Source organism: Erpetoichthys calabaricus, chromosome 1, assembly GCF_900747795.2.
Source record: "Erpetoichthys calabaricus chromosome 1, fErpCal1.3, whole genome shotgun sequence".
Classification (NCBI taxonomy): Eukaryota; Metazoa; Chordata; class Cladistia; order Polypteriformes; family Polypteridae; genus Erpetoichthys; species Erpetoichthys calabaricus.
The window spans coordinates 346046046-346065799 of record NC_041394.2 but is presented as its reverse complement, the minus strand read 5'-3'; the positions used below and the strand labels follow the sequence as shown (position 1 = coordinate 346065799).

The 19754-nt window shown below is 38.7% G+C and overlaps 1 protein-coding gene across 1 annotated transcript in view; it reads left to right on the top strand.

Annotated features, from left to right (window-relative positions):
- Positions 1 to 16906, top strand: part of LOC114668567 (zinc finger protein 883-like) — a 249222-nt gene extending 232316 nt beyond the window's left edge. Inside the window, 2 exon segments of the mRNA XM_051925295.1 lie at positions 14227 to 15330; positions 15333 to 16906. Of these exon segments, the coding sequence (XP_051781255.1) occupies positions 14227 to 15330; positions 15333 to 15406 (1178 nt within the window). The 3' untranslated portion in view covers positions 15407 to 16906.
- The last annotated feature ends 2848 nt before the right edge of the window (positions 16907 to 19754 follow it).

Genomic DNA, 19754 nt, shown 5'->3' with positions numbered 1-19754 from the left:
GGGTTTATGGGCCTGAAAGGTTGAGTCTTGTGGTTTTTATGAGAAATACTGTTTTATTATGTGTTTAAATGTAGTTTCAGATTTCATCTGTGTTAATGTAAGGTTTAGCAATTTGCCATTCTTCCATTGTAGTGATTTTACACTGAAGTCCTAAACAGGTCCTTGGTAAAGAGTGATATACAAATGTACAATTGCAAGAAAAGTTGTTAACCCTTTGGAGTTCTCTGGGTATGTATCTGCATGAATTACACTGAACAATGTGGTGTGATATTTAGCTATGCTGCAATTACAGGCAACCACAGTCATCCTAAAGTAATAACAGACAGACAATTGGACAACTTCTTGTCAGTCCTGAACACATCATTAAATATTCACAGTCCATTCTGTGGCCCTCCTTTGTTTATGTACTGGTTGAGCTTTCTTTAGCAGTTATGGCCTCCTACAAACCTTGTGTAGCTGCAAATTAGCCTTGAATTTTAGCCCATTCTTACTTTACTAACGTTTTCAGTTCCTTCATCCCTGAAAGATCTTTTCTGATCAGTTCTCTTTAGGTCAGGCCACAGCATCTCGTGTCTCTTATTGGCCATTCCAGGACACCCATTTCCTTATGTATAAGCCTTTCATTTTTTAATGTCTTCCTGTGTTGGGCTCATTGTCCTGTGTCATCCCTCCGCTTTTGTTAAGCTTCTGCTATCCTGATATCAAGAAATCTGATATTTTTCTTTTATTTTGAATGATATTATTAGAGCATTAGAACACTCTAGATGACAACAGGCCATTCAGCCCGACAAAGCACGCCAGTCCTATACATTTATTTCTTCCAAAAAACATCAAGGTTTGAAAGTCCCTAATGTCTTACTGTCTACCACACTACTTGGTAGTTTATTCCAAGTGTCTATCGTTCTTTGTGTAAACAAAAACTTCCAAATGTTTGTGCGAAATTTACTCTTAACAAGTTCCCAACTGTGTCCCCGTGTTCTTCGATAGCTTAGAGTCCACTATGACTCCTATATCCTTCTCATAAGGTGGACTGTCAGTTTTCTGACCGCCCATTGTGTATTGTTTTATTAATTATTATATTATAATATTTTGATCATGCTGTCCAGGCCCAAACCATGATGCTCCCTTCACCTTGAGGTTTTAGTTTCAATATTCAGTTCTCTCTTACTTCCAAACATGGTGTCACCTGTTTTGACAAGAGTTTAACTTTTTCCTCATTTGTCTGCTGATCATTGTCTGTTCTGGAACATCAAGGAGATCTTTTACAAGTTTTGAGATGTACAGTGATGCTTTTGTTAGATTGCACTGATTTCCTTGGTGTTGTCATTCCATAAACACCATTCATGTTTTTTTTTCACATGGACACATGCACAAAGACTTAATCATATCCCAGAGATTTCTGCAGGCTCTTTGCTCTTTCCCTCTGCTTTCACACTATGCTCTTTGCAGGATGCCCACTCCAGTTGTGAATTTCCTCCATTTTTGTAGACAGTTTGGTTTCCTATGGATTGATGGACACCCAGGCTTTACAAAATGTGTTTTTTATAATTTTCCAGCTTTATATAGCTCTTCAGTTCTTCTAGGGTCCCTGTGGCAAGCTTTACAAAGTATCTTGATAAAAATATTGAAGCATTGAATTAGAGGAACTCCTTGAAGTGACACGCTGACATCATTCTTGCTTTATAAAGTGAAAAGGGCTGTGTGTATGTGTTCTGTGTGAGAGTGAATTAAATATAACTTTTGTTCTGGTTACTGTTAAGAAGCAGAGGTGGCGTTTAAATACCTTTTCTCTTGCTATTCTTTGTCATCTACACAAGAGCTAGTTAATATTTAGAAAAGGGAATTGTGTTCATATCTTTATATCTGCAGGGCAGTGTGAAGAGAAAGCTTTTGCAGTAGCAGGCAAGTCAGTAATTAACTATTGACATAGCAGCAAACAGTCCAGAGTAACTGGGATTCCTTACTAGGAAGAAGTGAAACGTTTTACATACAGTGGGGCAAAAGTATTTAGTCAGCCACCAATTGTGCAAGTTCTCCCACTTAAAAAGATGAGAGGCCTGTAATTTTCATCATAGGTATACCTCGACTATGAGAGACAAAATGAGAAAAAAAAAATCCAGAAAATCATTGTCAGATTTTTGAATAATTTATTTGCAAATTATGGTGGGGGGAAAAAAGTATTTGGTCAATAATAAAAGTTCATCTCAATACTTTGACCTCTGTCATTGGCAACAAAGGGTATATAACAAACGTTTTCTGTAAGTCTTCACAAGGTTTTCACACACTGTTGCTGGTATTTTGGCCCATTCCTCCATGCAGATCTCCTCTAGAGCAGTGATGTCTTGGGGCTGTCACTGGGCAACACGGACTTTCAACTCCCTCCAAAGATTTTCTATGGGGTTGAGATCTGGAGACTGGCTAGGCCACTCCAGGACCTTGAAATGCTTCTTACAAAGCTACTCCTTCGTTACCCGGGCGGTGTGTTTGGGATCATTGTCATGCTGAAAGACCCAGCCACGTTTCATCTTCAATGCCCTTGCTGATGGAAGGAGGTTTTCACTCAAAATCTGAAGATATATGGCCCCATTCATTCTTTCCTTTACACGGATCAGTCGTCCTGGTCCCTTTGCAGAAAAACAGCCCCAAAGCATGATGATTCCACCCCCAGGCTTTACAGTAGGTATGGGTAAGGTTCTTTGGATGCAACTCAGCATTCTTTCTCCTCCAAACACGACGAGTAAAGTTTTTTTTTCATCTGACCATATGACATTCTCCCAATCCTCTTCTGGATCATCCAAATGCTCTCTAGCAAACTTCAGACAGGCCTGCACATGTACTGGCTTAAGCAGGGGGACACGTCTGGCACTGCAGGATTTGAGCCCCTGGCGGCGTAGTGTGTTACTGATGGTAGCCTTTGTTACTTTGGTCCCAGCTCTCTGCAGGTCATTCACTAGGTCCCCCCGTGTGGTTCTGGGATTTTTGCTCACCGTTCCTGTGATCATTTTGACCCCACGGGTTGAGATCTTGCATGGAGCACCAGATCGAGGGAGATTGTCAGTGGTCTTGTATGTCTTCCATTTTCTAATAATTGCTCCCACAGTTGATTTCTTCACACCAAGCTGCTTACCTATTGCAGATTCAGTCTTCCCAGCCTGGTGCAGGTCTACAATTTTGTTTCTGGTGTCCTTTTGACAGCTCTTTGGTCTTGGCCATAGTGGAGTTTGGAGTGTGACTGTTTGAGGTTGTGGACAGGTGTCTTTTATATTGATAATGAGTTCAAACAGGTGCCATTAATACAGGTAAGGAGTGGAGGACAGAGAAGCCACTTACACGAGAACTTACAGGTCTGCGAGTGCCATAAATCTTGCTTGTTTGTAGGTGACCAAATACTTATTTTCCACCATAATTTGCAAATAAATTCTTTAAAATCAGACAATGTGATTTTTCTGGATTTTTTTTTCTCATTTTGTCTCTCATAGTTGAGGTATACCTATGATGAAAATTACAGGCCTCTCATCTTTTTAAGTGGGAGAACTTGCACAATTGGTGGCTGACTAAATACTTTTTTGCCCCACTGTATTTTATAGGATGGATTCAAAGAAATGAATGAGAACTGTGTTGGGGGTAAATAAGGAGATAAAATAGAAACTACAAAAATCAAATAATACAGGCGAATTAGTCATAGAAGACGAAGTATCCCGATGCTAACAGTAGGGCAACCATTAAAGATATCTGGGAAGCTAAAAGGAAGTTACAGAGGAATATTGCAGATAAAGCAAAAGGTACAGTAGATCAAGAGTTTTTTTTTCAGTATTTTACTAGTAGAACAGCCTCGAAGGTGAAGCAGATCAGGAACAGTAAAGGGGAATTATAATACATAGACAATGAAATATGAAATGCTGTAAACTTGCTTTTTTTTCCCTGAGGTTTTCACAAGTGAGCAATTGGATAACCTCCCAGTGGTAACAGGGACTACTAAGGAGGTACTGAGAGATTTGGAAATTGTAGAGAAGTGCTGCTGAGATTAAATAGGCTGAAATCAGACAAATCACTAGGACCAAATAATATTTATCCTCCAGTGCTTAAGGGGGTTAGTGAATACATATATAAACCTTGGATACATATTTTCAGGAAGTCCTCACACACTGTGGAAATTGGTATTGACTGGAAAATATTATCCCATTATATAAAAAATCAATTATAGGCCAGTATGCCTATCATGCATCACAGATAAATCAATGGAAGGAACTGTTAAAGAAAAGATTGAGTAAGGCGAGAACAGTTTTACTTAACAGAACTCCCTTGTTTGAACCCATGCTGGCATGTTATACTAACATGCTGAAATTCTATGAGGATGTAACAGGATACGATCAAAGTGGAGCAGATATTATTATTTATCTTCACTTTCTGAAATCATTTGATAAGGTGTCACATGAGAGGTTGGGCATCAAATTAGAAGTGGGAGTTCAGGGTGATGTTGTTAGATACAGAATTGGCTCAGACACCGGAAGCAGAGGGTGATGGTGCAAGGAACCTCATCAGAATTATCTGATGTTAAGAGTGGTGTCCCGCAGGGGTCAGTGCTGGGGCCGCTGCTATTTTTAATATATATAAATGATTTAGAAAGGAATATGAATAACAAGCTGGTTAAGTTTTCACATGATACCAAGATAGGTGGATTGGCAGATAATCTAGAATCTGTTGAATAATTACAGAGAGACTTAGACAGCATAGAGACTTGGGCAGATTTGTGGAAGATGAAATTTTAATGTAAGTAAATGTAAAGTATTACATGTCGGAGGTAAAAGTGCATGATTTGAATACATGTTTGATCTGATAATTAAAAGTTCACTTAATGAGAAGCCATTAAGAAAGCAAACCGAATGTCAGGTTATATAGCACCCTGATGTGTAGAGTACAAGTCACAGGAGGTTATGCTGAAGCTTTATAAAGCACTGGTAAGGTCTCACTTGAACTACTGTGTGCAGCTTTTGTTTCCAAGCTATGAAAAACACAAAGCAGTGCTAGAAAAAGTCTAGTGAAGAGCAACTAGGCTAATTCTAGGGATGAGAGGTATGAATTATCAGAAAAGTTCAACTTTTTCAGTTTAAGCAAATGGAGATTAAGAGGAGGCATGACTTAAATATTTAAAATCGTCAAGGGATTTACAGCAGTGGAGCTGTACTTGGATGTTGCCTTAAAAAAAGTTCAAGAACATGAGTAAACAGCTGGAAACTTAAAGGGAAATTTGCATAAACATTAGAGAGGTTTATTTCATGGAATAAATTAGCAGGTAGTGTGGTGGAATGTAGCACTTTAGGGACCTTCAAAACTTAAACTGATGATGTTTTAGAGAAATTAGGTGGATCAGATTGGCAAGATTTGTTGGGCTGAATGTCCTGTTCTCATCAATGTTTTTGTAATATTTCCAGTTTCTATTTAATCAAAGGAAAATCATTTTATAAAACTCACTTTGTTTACCTTTACTTTCTCTGTATGAAGAGGGGGTCTCTGGCTACTCTTGAAGCCTGAAAACAATGACTGACTGAGATCATTTATGTTAGGTAGAATGCCCAGTTGGGGCTGGGTGGTCTCGTGGCCTTGGAACGCCTGCAGATTTTTTTATTTGTTTATTTTTTTCCAGCCGTCTGAAGTTTGTTTTTTATGTCCTCCCTGGCCAGCAGACCTTGCTTTTATTCTTTGTTAATTAGTATTGCCTAACTTTATTCTTGTAAAGCAGTTTTGAGCTACATTATTTGTATGGAAACGTGCTATTGAAATAAATGTTGTTGTTATAGACTAGTATCAGTGTAACTCATCCACACTCAATTTAAGAAACAGAATAATACCCCTGGACTGCTGGCTTCAACATAAGCCTGGGCCATGATTGATTTTCTCCCATGCTTAACAGTCAGATGTTTTCTTGTCATGGAATTCTGTGCCCTTTCTTCTCCATACACACATTTGCACATTCTTCATCAGTCCACAGGACGTGTTTCCAAAATGCATCAGGCTTCTTTAGATGTTCATCTGCAAACTTCTGATGCTGAATTTTGTGGTGAGGACACAGGAATTTTTTCTTCTGGCGGCTTTCTTGAAGGTCATATTTGTGGTCGTGTCGCTGCACAGTAGAATGGTGCATCACCACTCCAGAGTCTGACTACAAAAGACCTCCAGGAAGTTTTAGCAAAGAGGGGCTTTGAATTGCATTTCTAACAATCCTATGAGGAGTTCTCTTAGAAAATTTTCTTGGTTTTCCAGACTTTAACTTGGTCTCCACTGTTGCTGCTAACTGCCATTTCTTAGTTCTATTGCAAACTGAGGGAATGGCTACTTGAAACTCTTTGCTATCTTCTTGTAGCCTTTTCCTGTGTCATTTATTTTGATTTCTCAGAGTGCTAGGAAGCTGCTTAGGAGTCCATGACTGCTACATTTTGGAACAAGGTTTGAGGAGTCTGAGAATACATTCAGCATTGCAATTTGCATCAACTGGCCATTCCAAATCCCTCGCTATATCGCGCTTCGCCTTTCGCGGCTTCACTCCATCGTGGATTTTATATGTAAGCATATTTAAATATATATCGCGGATTTTTCGCTGCTTCGCAGGTTTCTGTGGGCAATGGGTCTTTTAATTTCTGGTACATGCTTCCTCAGTTGGTTTGCCCAGTTGATTTCATACAAGGGACGCTATTGGCAGATGGCTGAGAAGCTGCCCAGCTTACTTTTCTCTTTCTTTTGCGCTGATTTTCTCTGATCCTGACCTAGGGGGATTGAGCAGGGGGGCTGTTCGCACACCTAGATGATACGGATGCTCGTCTAAAAATGCTGAAAGATTATCTTCACGTTGTGATCTTTTGTGCAGCTGCTTCCTGAAACGACATGCTGCACGGAGCTTCGCATACTTAAAAGCTCGAAGGGCACGTATTGATTTTTGATTGAAAAACAAACTTTGTCTCACTTTGTCTGCTCCTGACGGAGGGGGTGTGAGCTGCCGCCTTCAACAGCTTTGTGCGGTGCTTCACATACTTAAAAGAAAAACAGCCCTATTGATTTGTTTGCTCTTTTCTCTATCTCTGTGACAGTCACTGCTCCTGACAAGCACTCCTTTGAAGAGGAAGATATGTTTGCATTCTTTTAATTGTGAGACGGAACTGTCATCTCTGTCTTGTCATGGAGCACAGTTTAAACTTTTGAAAAAGAGACAAATGTTTGTTTGCAGTGTTTGAATAAAGTTCATGTCTCTCTACAACCTTCTGTGTTTCTGCGCAAATCTGTGACCCAAGCATGACAATATAAAAATATATGGTTTCTACTTCGCAGATTTTCTTATTTCGCGGGTGGCTCTGGAACGCAACCCCCGCGATGGAGGAGGGATTACTGTAATTAATGTTGGAGATCTTAGGAAAAGTTATCTGAGACCTCTAATCACTTGGGCTGCCCAAACAGTTGCGGGTTACTCCTTTTTTCACTCTACAAAACAAAGAGAATACACAAATCTGCTGAAAGGAATGTTTCATCTTTGAATCTGTTTTTGGAGATCAATTTATCTTCTATTGATTTAACTATTCACAGTAGCACTTATTTTGATCAGGGGGTCCCAAAACGTTTACATGCCCCTGTAAATGAGATGTCATGAAAGTATACACCTCAGGTAATGCTACATCTGGAAAGAATTGTCTACTTGGCAGAGTATATATATTGTGCATCCAAATTATGAATTAAACTAGCAAAATACCCACGCTTCGCAGCGGAGAAGTAGTGTGTTAAAGAGGTTATGTAAACATATATACACATCTACATCTATATATATATATATATATATATATATATATATATATATATATATATATATATATATATATACACACACATCCACATATACAAATTTACATATATACACATAAATATATACATATCTACATATATATACAAATGCACACACACATATACAGTATGTATGTGTGTATATATATATATATAATATAATTTCACAGCATTCATAGTCTGAATCACAATCTGATTGTATGGGTGGTTACCTACCAGGTAACGCTTGTGGTTGGCCAGCAAGTCAGCTACGGTGCCCTCAGTTATGTGAAGCAGATCATAGAATGGTTGAAAATAGTTTACTGTCAAATAATGCAAAGAGTACGCGACACGTGTTTCGCCCTAATTCTGGGCTCATCAGGCGTACACACTCACTGCATCTAGCCAAATTCCCGCGCTTCGCAACAGTGAAGTATTGCTTTTAAATTTTAATTAAGAAGAAAAGAAAACCTTTTTAAATTGAGGGAAAATATACCAATAACAGTTTGTTAAGGATCTGTTTTTTTGTTAAGCTGCCTTTACACAGCCTGTCCGCTGTTTTTCAATTGTGTAATGAATGTTTTCTTCAGCGCTCTTTGGGGCTCTTCCTTGTTTTCTACGTACTGCGTTCATAGTCCATTCACGTGATTACGTGGGAGGCGTGATGACACGATACGCAACTCCGCCTCCCACGGCCAGCGAGCTGCAGTCCATTACAGTATATGGACAAAAAAGAGGTTCCAGTTATGACCGTTACGCTTTGAATTTCGAAATGAAACCGGCCTAACTTTTGTAAGTAAGCTGTAAGGAATGAGCCTGCCAAATTTCAGCCTTCCACCTACACGGGAAGTTGGAGAATTAGTGATCAGTCAATCAGTGAGTCAGTGAGGGCTTTGCCTTTTATTAGTATAGACGAGCAAAATACCCGCGCTTCGCAGCGGAGAAGTAGTGTGTTAAAGAGGTTATGAAAAAGAAAAGGAAACATTTTAAAAATAACGTAACATGATTGTCAATGTAATTGTGTTGTCATTGTTATGAGTGTTGCTGATATATAATATACACACACACACAAACATATGTATATATCTACTTATACACATCTACATATCTATAATAATAAAAGGCAAAGCCCTCACTGACTGACTCACTCACTCACTGACTGACTCATCACTAATTCTCCAACTTCCCGTGTAGGTGGAAGGCTGAAATTTGGCAGGCTCATTCCTTACAGCTTACTTACAAAAGTTAGGCAGGTTTCATTTCGAAATTCAAAGCGTAATGGTCATAACTGGAACATATTTTTTGTCCATACACTGTAATGGAGGAGGCGGAGTCACGTATCGCGTCATCACGCCTCCTACGTAATCACGTGAACTAAAAACAAGGAAGAGTTTTACAGCACGAGTCGCACGCGGGAACGAAGGTAAATGACGTTAATTTTTGACTGTCTTTTAATACTGTGTAAGCATACATATTAACACATGTGCAATTAAACGTGTGCATTTACGGGGTGATTTCTCAGGCTTAAAAGCTCACCTTTAATCAAACGCGGGAACAAAGGTAACTGACGTTGTTCACTGTCTTTTAATACTGTGTAACCATACATATTAACACATGTGCAATTAAACGTGTGCATTTACGGGGTGATTTCTCAGGCTTAAAAGCTCGCCTTTTACTAAAAAGGTAAATGCAAAACTATTTTCAATCAGTTTATTGAAACGCTCCCTGTTAAGGATTGCAATAACATATTTGCGAGATAAAAGAACGAAGTAGGGGGAAATGGAGGAACAGCCGCAAACAGCAAAGAGCAAAAAATTAATTAAACAATTGAGAACGGAGCGAGTTAAGCATACAAGCATGTTCATAAGGGAAACAAAGCACGGTGTAAAACGTAAGTTTAAATTAAGTTTATAGAAACGCTCCCGCTGCGGATTGCAATAACATTCGCGAGATAAAAGTTTAATGAGAAGACACGAGGTATAAACGAACCACACGCCGTGGCGCAACGTTAGGGGCAACAGTTTCAACCATTCTATGATCTGCTTCTCGCAACTGAAAGACGGCACATGGCGGATGTTAGCCGACTTGCTGACCGCAACGTTAGGGGCTTCAACTATGGTGCTGACGCCACATCTCAGTGCCAACACTTTGCAGACTCTACTTAAAAGACACGCCCTCCTCAGTGGACAGTTAAAAACACCAATCAAACTAACGATGACATCAAGTATTACCCAATCAAAAGTAGGAAAGGAGGCATCTTCATAAAATGCGTGTGGGATGATTTGCATGAGACGCTGCTTTAAAAAAAAAATGATAAAAAAAATACGGGATAAATCCCGTCCAGTATTGATTCAAAACGGGACGCGCAATTTCATTCTCAAACGCGGCACGATTCCGTATTTTAAAGGACGGCTGGCAACCCTACAGTGCCAGGTAACCACCCATACAATCAGATTGTGATTCAGACTAGGAATGCAATGAATGTAATTACCCCGATCTACATACAAGGCGAAAGTCTTGCAACATTCAAAGATGATGGTTTGGGATAAGTACACCATACAACATAAAAGAGCTTATGAAGCCTTGAACCGAAAAAAGCAAGATCTCAGAGATCGTAAAAAAAAAAAAAAGGAGGTAATGTCGTTTTACTCGCTGTAGATTTTAGTCAAGCATTACCAGTTATTCCACGAGGGAGACCAGCACATGAACTCAACGCGTGTTTAAAATCCATGCTTCTCCCACGCTCGGTTATATGTCGCGTGTTCTCAGGTAGGTGCACCAAAAAATGTATACATTTAAGCATGTAATGGGCAAACAAAAAATGAGGTATACCCGAAGGCACTGCAGTAGTACTTAATGTAACTTTACTTCTTAAATGTTAATGTTTTACTGTTTAATAATTTATACGCTTCTTATATGTTGTTCAAATTCTTTTATCAAAATACCACTGACAGCGCAATGCACGATAACATGGAGTGAATACACCATACGCATCCGCCCACGGCTGCCCTGCTGTGCGCAGATAGGAGTTGATTCTACAATAAAATAAAATAAACATAAAAAGAGTAAAACAATCATCACCCATAAACCGTGTGTGTGTGTATATATGTGTATATATATATGTTGATATGTGGATATATATATATTATATATATATAATATATAAATAATATATATATATATATATATATATATATATATATATATATATATATATATATATATATCAGTCACTTTACGTGAGCCGCTCTCTTGTGTGATGTTGCGATGTCCACGGGTTTATTTAATGTTAGCTAAGACCCGGCAGTTAAAAGTTTCTCGCTACAGCAATTTTATCTCTGTTACAAAGTGATCCAAACTGTCGTTTATACCTCGCGCTTCTCATTATACTTGTATCTCGCGAATATGGCATTGCAAACAGCAGCGGGTCAGTTTATGTGCTTACGTGGGAGGCGTGATGACGCAATATATTTTGATATATATCAAAATACCCGTGCTTCGCAGCGGCGAAGTACTGCTTTAAAATTTTTATTAAGAAGAAAAGTAAACCTTTTTAAACTGAGGGAAAATGAATCAATAATTATTTGTTAAGGATCTCTTTGTATACCACGTTGTCAGTTCGCCCCTCCGGTTGTAATATGACCAAGCTGTGTGCTGAGCTTACTCTTGAGCATGAAATCTAACGTGGTTTGTGCCCTTCAGAATGAAAACAGTTTGCATTTACCTTTTTAATAAAAGGCGAGCTTTTAAGCCTGAGAAATCACCCCGTAAATGCACGTGTTAATATGTATGCTTACACAGTATTAAAAGACAGTCAAAAATTAACGTCATTTACCTTCGTTCCCGCGTTTGACTCGTGCTGTAAATCTCTTCCTTGTTTTCAGTTCACGTGATTACGTAGGAGGTGTGATGACGCGATACGTGACTCCGCCTCCTCCATTAGAGTATATGGACAAAAAACAGGTTCCAGTTATGACCATTATGCGTATAACTTCGAAATGAAACCTGCCTAACTTTTGTAAGTAAGCTATAAGGAATTGTGCCTGCCAAATTTCAGCCTTCTACCTACACGGTGAGTGAGTGAGTGAGTGAGTGAGTGAGTGAGTGAGTGAGTCAGTCAGTCAGTCAGTCAGTCAGTCAGTCAGTCAGTCAGTGAGTCAGTCAGTCAGTCAGTCAGTCAGTCAGTGCTTTGCCTTTTATTAGTATAGATGTCTAAATCCTTATCTTTCTACTATAGAAAATGGTTGGCTATCTAAAATGATAAATTGCAATTTTATGAGAAATACTCAGATTTTATTTCTGTCAGTGCTGCGCGTACCATCAGTGGTGGCTCTGAGGCTAGGGATCTGCGCTGGCAATCGGAAGGTTGCCGGTTCGAATCCTGTAAATGCCAATAGGGACTCTGCTCTTTTGGGCCCTGTTGAGTAAGGCCCTTAACCTGCAATTACTGAGCGATTTGAGTTGTGTGAAAAGCGCTATATAAATGCAAAGAATTATCAGCTTAACATATTCCATGTCATGAAATCGGTAGACCAGTCAACCAGCTACAAGCCAATTTCACAATAACAAGCAAAAACCGAACAATTTTAATTCAGGACTGATTAATTTGTGTTAACACTACTGTTTAGTTCAGTTGTATTTCTTCTATATAGTGCTCTTCACTGAGTGCAGGCTTGGACTGCTTGATGTTTGCAGCCATAACAGAGAATTCCATACATGAGCACACACATTGGATCAAATAGACAGCAAAACCTGGCAAATTTTAGTTGACTCAACATAAATAAGTCCTGAAAGTAGATACCCGTAAACATTATAATGGTGAATATAAATGTCACAAAGCTCACCAGTTCTGGTGTCACCTGACACTCTCATATAGAGCTGAAACACCAACAGCTGCACTCTTCCTCAGTTTTCTCATCTTCTAATTTTTCTCCGAGGTCACTGAGGCGTCACTCATCCACTGCTCTCTTTTGCTTTGGTGATTTACAGAAGCCATTTCGATGTTTGTTTTTGTGTCAAGTGGTTTTAGGTTAATTGAGAACAAATGTCAGGACACATTCTGAGTATTGAAAGTGCATTTTTCATGCTTGGCATGGCATTCTGTTTTATACAGGACCCTCCATTATGGCCAAGACAAAGAAACGTTTTTCTTTTCACTTTTGTGATTAAAGTACACATTACTGATTTTCATTTAAGGGGATTTGCAAACATTTCAGTTACACCTTGTAGAAATGACAGCACTTTTTCTGTATTGCTGCCGCCCATTTCAGGAAACCATAACGTTTGGGACAATTGGTGTCAGAGGTGTTTGTGATTCCTTAGGTGTGTTTCATTGCCATAGTCAAGTAGCAATAAGACACCTTAGCTGGCTTACTACCTTTGGATTCTGTAGTCGCCATTGTTCAACATGAGGGCAAGAGTTGTGCAAATGAATGTCAAATTAATGTTATGAGACTTAAAAACAATAATAAGACCATTCAAGACATCAGTAAAACCTTTGGATGACCAAAATCAACTGTGTGGAATATCATTAAGAAAAAAGAACGCACTGGTGAGCTTAGTATTTCCAAAGGGACTCGTAGGCCAAGAAAGACCACCACTGCTAATGACAGAAGTTGCTGCAGGTTGCATTTTAATCACAGCTTACATAGCCCAATGGTAACGATACTGCATGTATCTCTCTACCATCTTATATATACTATCCCATACAGATTGCATGATGTGCCTCAGGGTCACTGAGAGATTCCTCACCAGTCAGGCAGTTCACACTGAAAAGCCGCCATCACCGAATAACCCACAGCTGTTAAGACCTGTAAGAGAACTGGGATTGTGTGATTTCAGCATGATGGCCTCTGTAATGAATGCTCCAGTTCAGCACACAATTCAGAGGATGACAATAGGGAGTCTAAATCAGCTTATAATTCAGTCACCGTCATGAGCCAAAATGTCATTGTGATACATCAAAACTCACTCCTTGTGTAGCCTGTAAAACATCAGAATGTACAAAGAAATGAGATTTTCTGTTCAGTTCTTTGTTTTGCCACCTGGAGTTGCTAAAATGCCAACACCAAACATGTCCACACAGGACTTATGAAAGCTTAAACCTTGTAATAACTTTAAGCCAATTTTCACGGCAACTTCTGGTTTTATATATCCTGACTTTTGCATAAGAAATGGCTTACACGCATGGCTTCCGAGGATAAGTAAATTTTATACATGTGCACCTGGTGAGCAGTTGTAATAGAGAATGTTACATTAAAAAATGAAGACTTCCTATGTACAACTAAAGTTTTATAATTGCTTATGCTAATCTAAGGTTGTTCCTAATTTCAGCCATCATGTATGTATATGTGAGTTAATGCTGAAGTAAGGCAGTGGATTGAAAATAAGTGCTTTTTTCTTTTTCTGTTAAACTTTATACAGGAAACAAAGATCACTGCAATGTGGAATGTGGCAGAGAATTCTCTGGCAGGAGTGCTCTTCAGAACCAAACTAGAGTTCACATTGGACAGAAGCCGTATTGCTGTAATGAATGTGGTAAACAGTTTTCACATATAGGCAGTCTTCAGAGACACACTAGAGTTCACACCGGAGATAAGCCGTATTGCTGTAATGAATGTGGTAAACAGTTTTCACAAATAAGCCACCTTCAGAAACACGCTAGAATTCACACAGGAGAGAAGCCATATTACTGTAGTGAATGTGGTAAACAGTTTTCAAATATAAGCAATCTGAAGGACCACACTAGAGTTCACACTGGAGAAAAACCGTTTTGCTGTAATGAATGTGGTAAGCAGTTTTCAAATATAAGCAATCTGAAGGACCACACTAGAGTTCACACTGGAGAGAAGCCGTATTGCTGTAATGAATGTGGTAAACAGTTTTCACATATAGGCAGTCTTCAGAGACACACTAGAGTTCACACTGGAGATAAGCCGTATTGCTGTAATGAATGTGGTAAACAGTTTTCACAAATAAGCCACCTTCAGAAACATGCTAGAATTCACACAGGAGAGAAGCCGTATTACTGTAGTGAATGTGGTAAACAGTTTTCACATATAGGCAGTCTTCAGAGACACACTAGAGTTCACACTGGAGAGAAGCTGTATTGCTGTAATGAATGTGGTAAACAGTTTTCACAAATAGGCAACCTTCAAACACATGCTAGAATTCATACAGGAGAGAAGCCGTATTGCTGTAATGAATGTGGTAAACAGTTTTCAAATATAGGCAATCTGAAGGACCACACTAGAGTTCACACTGGAGAGAAGCCGTATTGCTGTAATGAATGTGGTAAACAGTTTTCACATATAGGCAGTCTTCAGAGACACACTAGAGTTCACACTGGAGAGAAGCCATATTGCTGTAATGAATGTGATAAACAGTTTTCACAAATAAGCCACCTTCAGAAACACGCTAGAATTCACACAGGAGAGAAGCCGTATTACTGTAGTGAATGTGGTAAACAGTTTTCACAAATGATCAGTCTTCAGAGCCACACTAGAGTTCACACTGGAGAGAAGCCGTTTTCTGTAATGAATGTGGTAAACAGTTTTCACAAATAAGCCACCTTCAGAAACACGCTAGAATTCACACAGGATAGAAGCCGTATTTCTGTAATGAATGTGGTAAACTGTTTTCACAAATAGGCCACCTTCAGAGACACACAAGAGTTCACAACAGAATAAAAACCGTAGCAGTTCAATAATCAGTCCAGAAAAACTAGAACCCTTCAGGAATCCAGAGTGAGGTTCAGTCCTATCCTGAAAAGTAAGCAAACTATATTATTGTTTTCGAAACTTCTCTCTGAGAGAAGCCATATTGCTGTTTGGAATGTGGCAAACAATTCTGTCAGAGGAGTTCTCTTCAGAGATGCACCAGAATTCATGCCGGAAAAGCATAACTGAAGTGTCCTGACTAAAGAGTGAGATTCTCTCCTGCCTGGACAGTAAGCACATGTAACTGACTGAATCCATCCTAAGTGGTGGTGTGTCAAAAATAAATCAACACAGAGGAGAATCAGAAGTTTATATCCTTTTTCCTTTTCCAGAAACAAAGTAAAGAACAGGGTGTCATACAAACCGCTTCTCGCCAAAGGCTCTACAGCCTCCACCATGCGTCTAGCTCTGTTTTCATAACATACATACTACATATAGACCTATTACAATATATTATACATATTTCATCAGAAAAAAATCTTACAATGTACAAAGACTCGCACAATAATAGTTCAGCTTTATAATATAACCGACCACAGATGGACTACATTCAGATAAAATCAAAGTATGTTATCTTCCCTTACATCTCACTTTTATAACAGTTGTTCACAGCATAGTGTTAAAATGGTATTACAGCCTGGGAAAGGAAGACTGAGCCATGTCTCAGGCTGTTGATTACTTTATGGATTGACATCAGGGACAACAATTTGGTTTACAGCATGGGAAAGGATGACATGAGGCAATATCAAAGAACTTTATTATCTGGGAAGAGTGAGCAAAATTCATCCATCATATTGACAGCCAGCCAATCAGGTGCATGTGTTCTGAAACCACGGCGTGACATTTCATAATAAATATGCCTCATTTGAAAGCAATGTCAGAAGAAGAAAGTGAGGATGTAAGGAAGGAAGGAGGGAGGAAGAAGAACGGACGAAGATGTCACTGGTCGTCAGAAAAGCATCATGAACATCAATTGCTAAATCAAACGCCGCCCTGAGACATTCATCCTTGTCATCTCTACTTTTTTTCGTAAGCTTTTTCTAAAGACATATATATATATATATTCAGACTTTCCTATCAGTACCTATTTTCTATTATTCTTTGTTCCAGTGGTATTATTCTTGTAATAAATACCATGCTGCTTTTAACCCTCTATGCTTTGTCTTAATGTCTAGAGTGATTGAAGTAATAAGTTAGATTTCTTTGAGCACCTGGAGCAGCTGGACATTTGCCATTATTTCTGTGCTGCGGGGTTTTAAGGCTGAGAGTGAGAGCTCCACTCAATAGTAGGGACAGTACGAGAAGAAGGTATTCTTTGCTGATAAATGGCCTATATTCAAGAGTGCTGAGTCTTTGTATGTTTAAATGTATTCTTGTAGACCAGGGGTACCCAATACGTTGATCGCGATCGACCGGTAGATCGCGTTGCATTAAAAAAAAACATTTTTTAAATGTTCGTCTATATATCCTCCCTATGGCATTTGCCACTTGATTGACATACAGGGTGGCCAGCGTGAGATCTCTTTTCTTCTAACACACTGGTCATCCCGCACGCATGATCAAACGGGTGAGCTACTGCAAAACTCTGGCTGTGATCTAGTTAGCCTTCCAATTTATATCGACTAAAGAAGGGATTTAAAAAAAAAAAAAAAAATGTCAGGGGAGGGTATGGGCTGGATGTGGAATTGGAAGAGGATTTTTTTTCTCTCACAATGTCACAATTGAAGTGCTCTTGTCTGATCTGTCTATCTATCATTGCTATTCCAAAAATGTGGAAAGGCACTTTCTAACTGTTCATAAAAACTACGAAACTGACTTCCTTCCGAAAAGTGATCTGAGAAAGAGAAAGAGGGACCTAATATCGCAGTTAATTGGACAGCCATCATTTTTCACTCGGCTGAATTCAAAAGCAAAGGCAGACACACCGAAGCATCGTTCCGGGTGAGTCACTTGATCATTAAGCATAAGAAGTCCTTCCAAGATGGAGAGATGATAAGAGGCCTTCATTGAGACAGATGGCTAGGGAGAAATTCCTGCTGAGATTTCAAGACCCCTGGCCGGAGAAAAAGGAGTTTCTCCTTGTCATTAAACATGCAGAATGCAAGCAACTTAATAACGATCAATGGCCGCTAGTCTTGGCATTTTTTTTTTTTTTTTTTTTTTTTACGATCTGACCAACATGTTGAATGAGCTTTAATTTACAGCTGCAAGAAAAAGAGAACTCCATGGTCAATATGATTAGCTCAGTTAATGCTTTCAAACGAAAAATGCAACATCTGTCCTCAAAGCTGCAGCGCCTTGATTTGGAGAACATCCAAAACCTCGCGTCAGAGCTGGAGACGCAATGGAAGGCGTGTGCGCAACTTGACCGCATACGCTACACAGAGCAGATTGAAAATTGCCTGTTAGACTTTGACAGACGGTTTCAAGACTCCGCTTTACTTGAGCCAATCGCTACATTTAAGTGTTATCCATTTAGGAAAGATGTTGAGGGTGATTCAGCTGCATCAAAAATTGCAACACTGTTTCACCTAAAACTCCTCTACAGTGGAAGATGAGATTTTGACACTACAGGCTGACATTCAGCTGAAGTCTGGGGCTCTTGGACAGTTTTGGAACTTACTCACAGAGGAAAAGTACCCAAACATGAGGAAATGTGCTACCTCCTTGACTGCATTATTCAGCTCTTATTTATACAAGTCAGCCTTTTCCCACATGAAGATTATTAAATCCAAATACTGTAGTGACCATAAATGTATTGAATTGTTATTGTGCCATAAAGGTTATGCAATGTAGGATAACATACATTCTATGTATAAAGTATACACTCTCTCTCTCTCTCTCTCTCTCTGTATATAATATAGCATTTTTAATGTAGTAGATCATTTTGACTTGGTCATTTTAAAAGTAACTCACAAGCCGAAAAAGTGTGGGCACCACTGTTGTAGACCAAGAGTAATATTTAGGTCTGAGATATCATTAAAACATTGTATGTTGTTTGTGCCGATAATAAGTAAGTCTCTTGAAGTGCTGAGTGACAGGCTGTGTTATACCTAAAGCACTTGTGTGGTTTAAAGTGCTAAAGGTTCATCAGTGTGTGTGTGTGTGTGATTCATGGGGCACTGTTGTGGTTAGGGTCTGTGTGTATGCGTATAGCTGTGTATGTGTGTGTTCCTCTTAAAATGCAACAGTAGACCAACACGATAACGAACTTGACTAGAACACTTACCCATGAGGAAACATGTAGAGGGGAATACTACGATAATACACATACCTCTCCCAAAAAATAAATAACTAACAGGGTGGATCAGGGTGTCATACAAACAGCTTTTCACCAATGTTTATTAAATAATAAATCAATTACTAATAATCATAAACACAAACTATTAATGCAACATGTAATCAAGTGTAAAATAAAAACTTAATCTAAAATGTACACATTGCCATGTTGTACATCATGCTGAATTATGTTAGAATGCTGTGGCAATACACTATAAGAAGAAAGGCTTTTTTTTTTTTTTTTTTTTTTTTTTTTTTTTTTTTTTACTAAAACATAAAAAAACTGTATATAAGAACTCATTGGGGGGGCACATAAGCTATTTAACACTTGATAATTACCATATAATATACATGTCAAATAAATAGAATAAGAGTAGAAATTGGGGCTTGGGGAGAGCTGAAAATACGACTTACCCCTACAGCATCCACCAAGCGTCTGGGGGTTCATGCAGTTTGTGGGGTGTAACATTAATTAGCATCCGTACTACAAAATACGATTGGTATGATACTAAGTACACAGGAAGAATTGCTTTTGGGGAAATTCATAACTAAAAGCTACAAAAATAAATACATACATACAGTGCATAAATAAAACATCTTACGTTGAGACATTGACTGATTTGTGCTTCACCGTTTGTTTAATTGTTTGTTACACAAAATGTTCAATAAACTAACTGAAATAATTTAACATTCAAGCAACTGATTATTAAAACTGTTTTGTATTAGAAAGTAATCACTGAGTTATTTCTGCTTTATATCAAAAATATAAATTTCCTTGAAGGAAATATGATAAAGTGCAATTAATACAAAGTAACCTTCGATTACAAACCTGAACTGTGTGATTAATTGCAATTGAATTTTTTAATCAGACAGCTGCCCTCATGCAAATACATAATTTGTAACCATTGCAAATGATGTAAATCAGAAAAAATGTGACTCGGCAGAAGCAGAGGG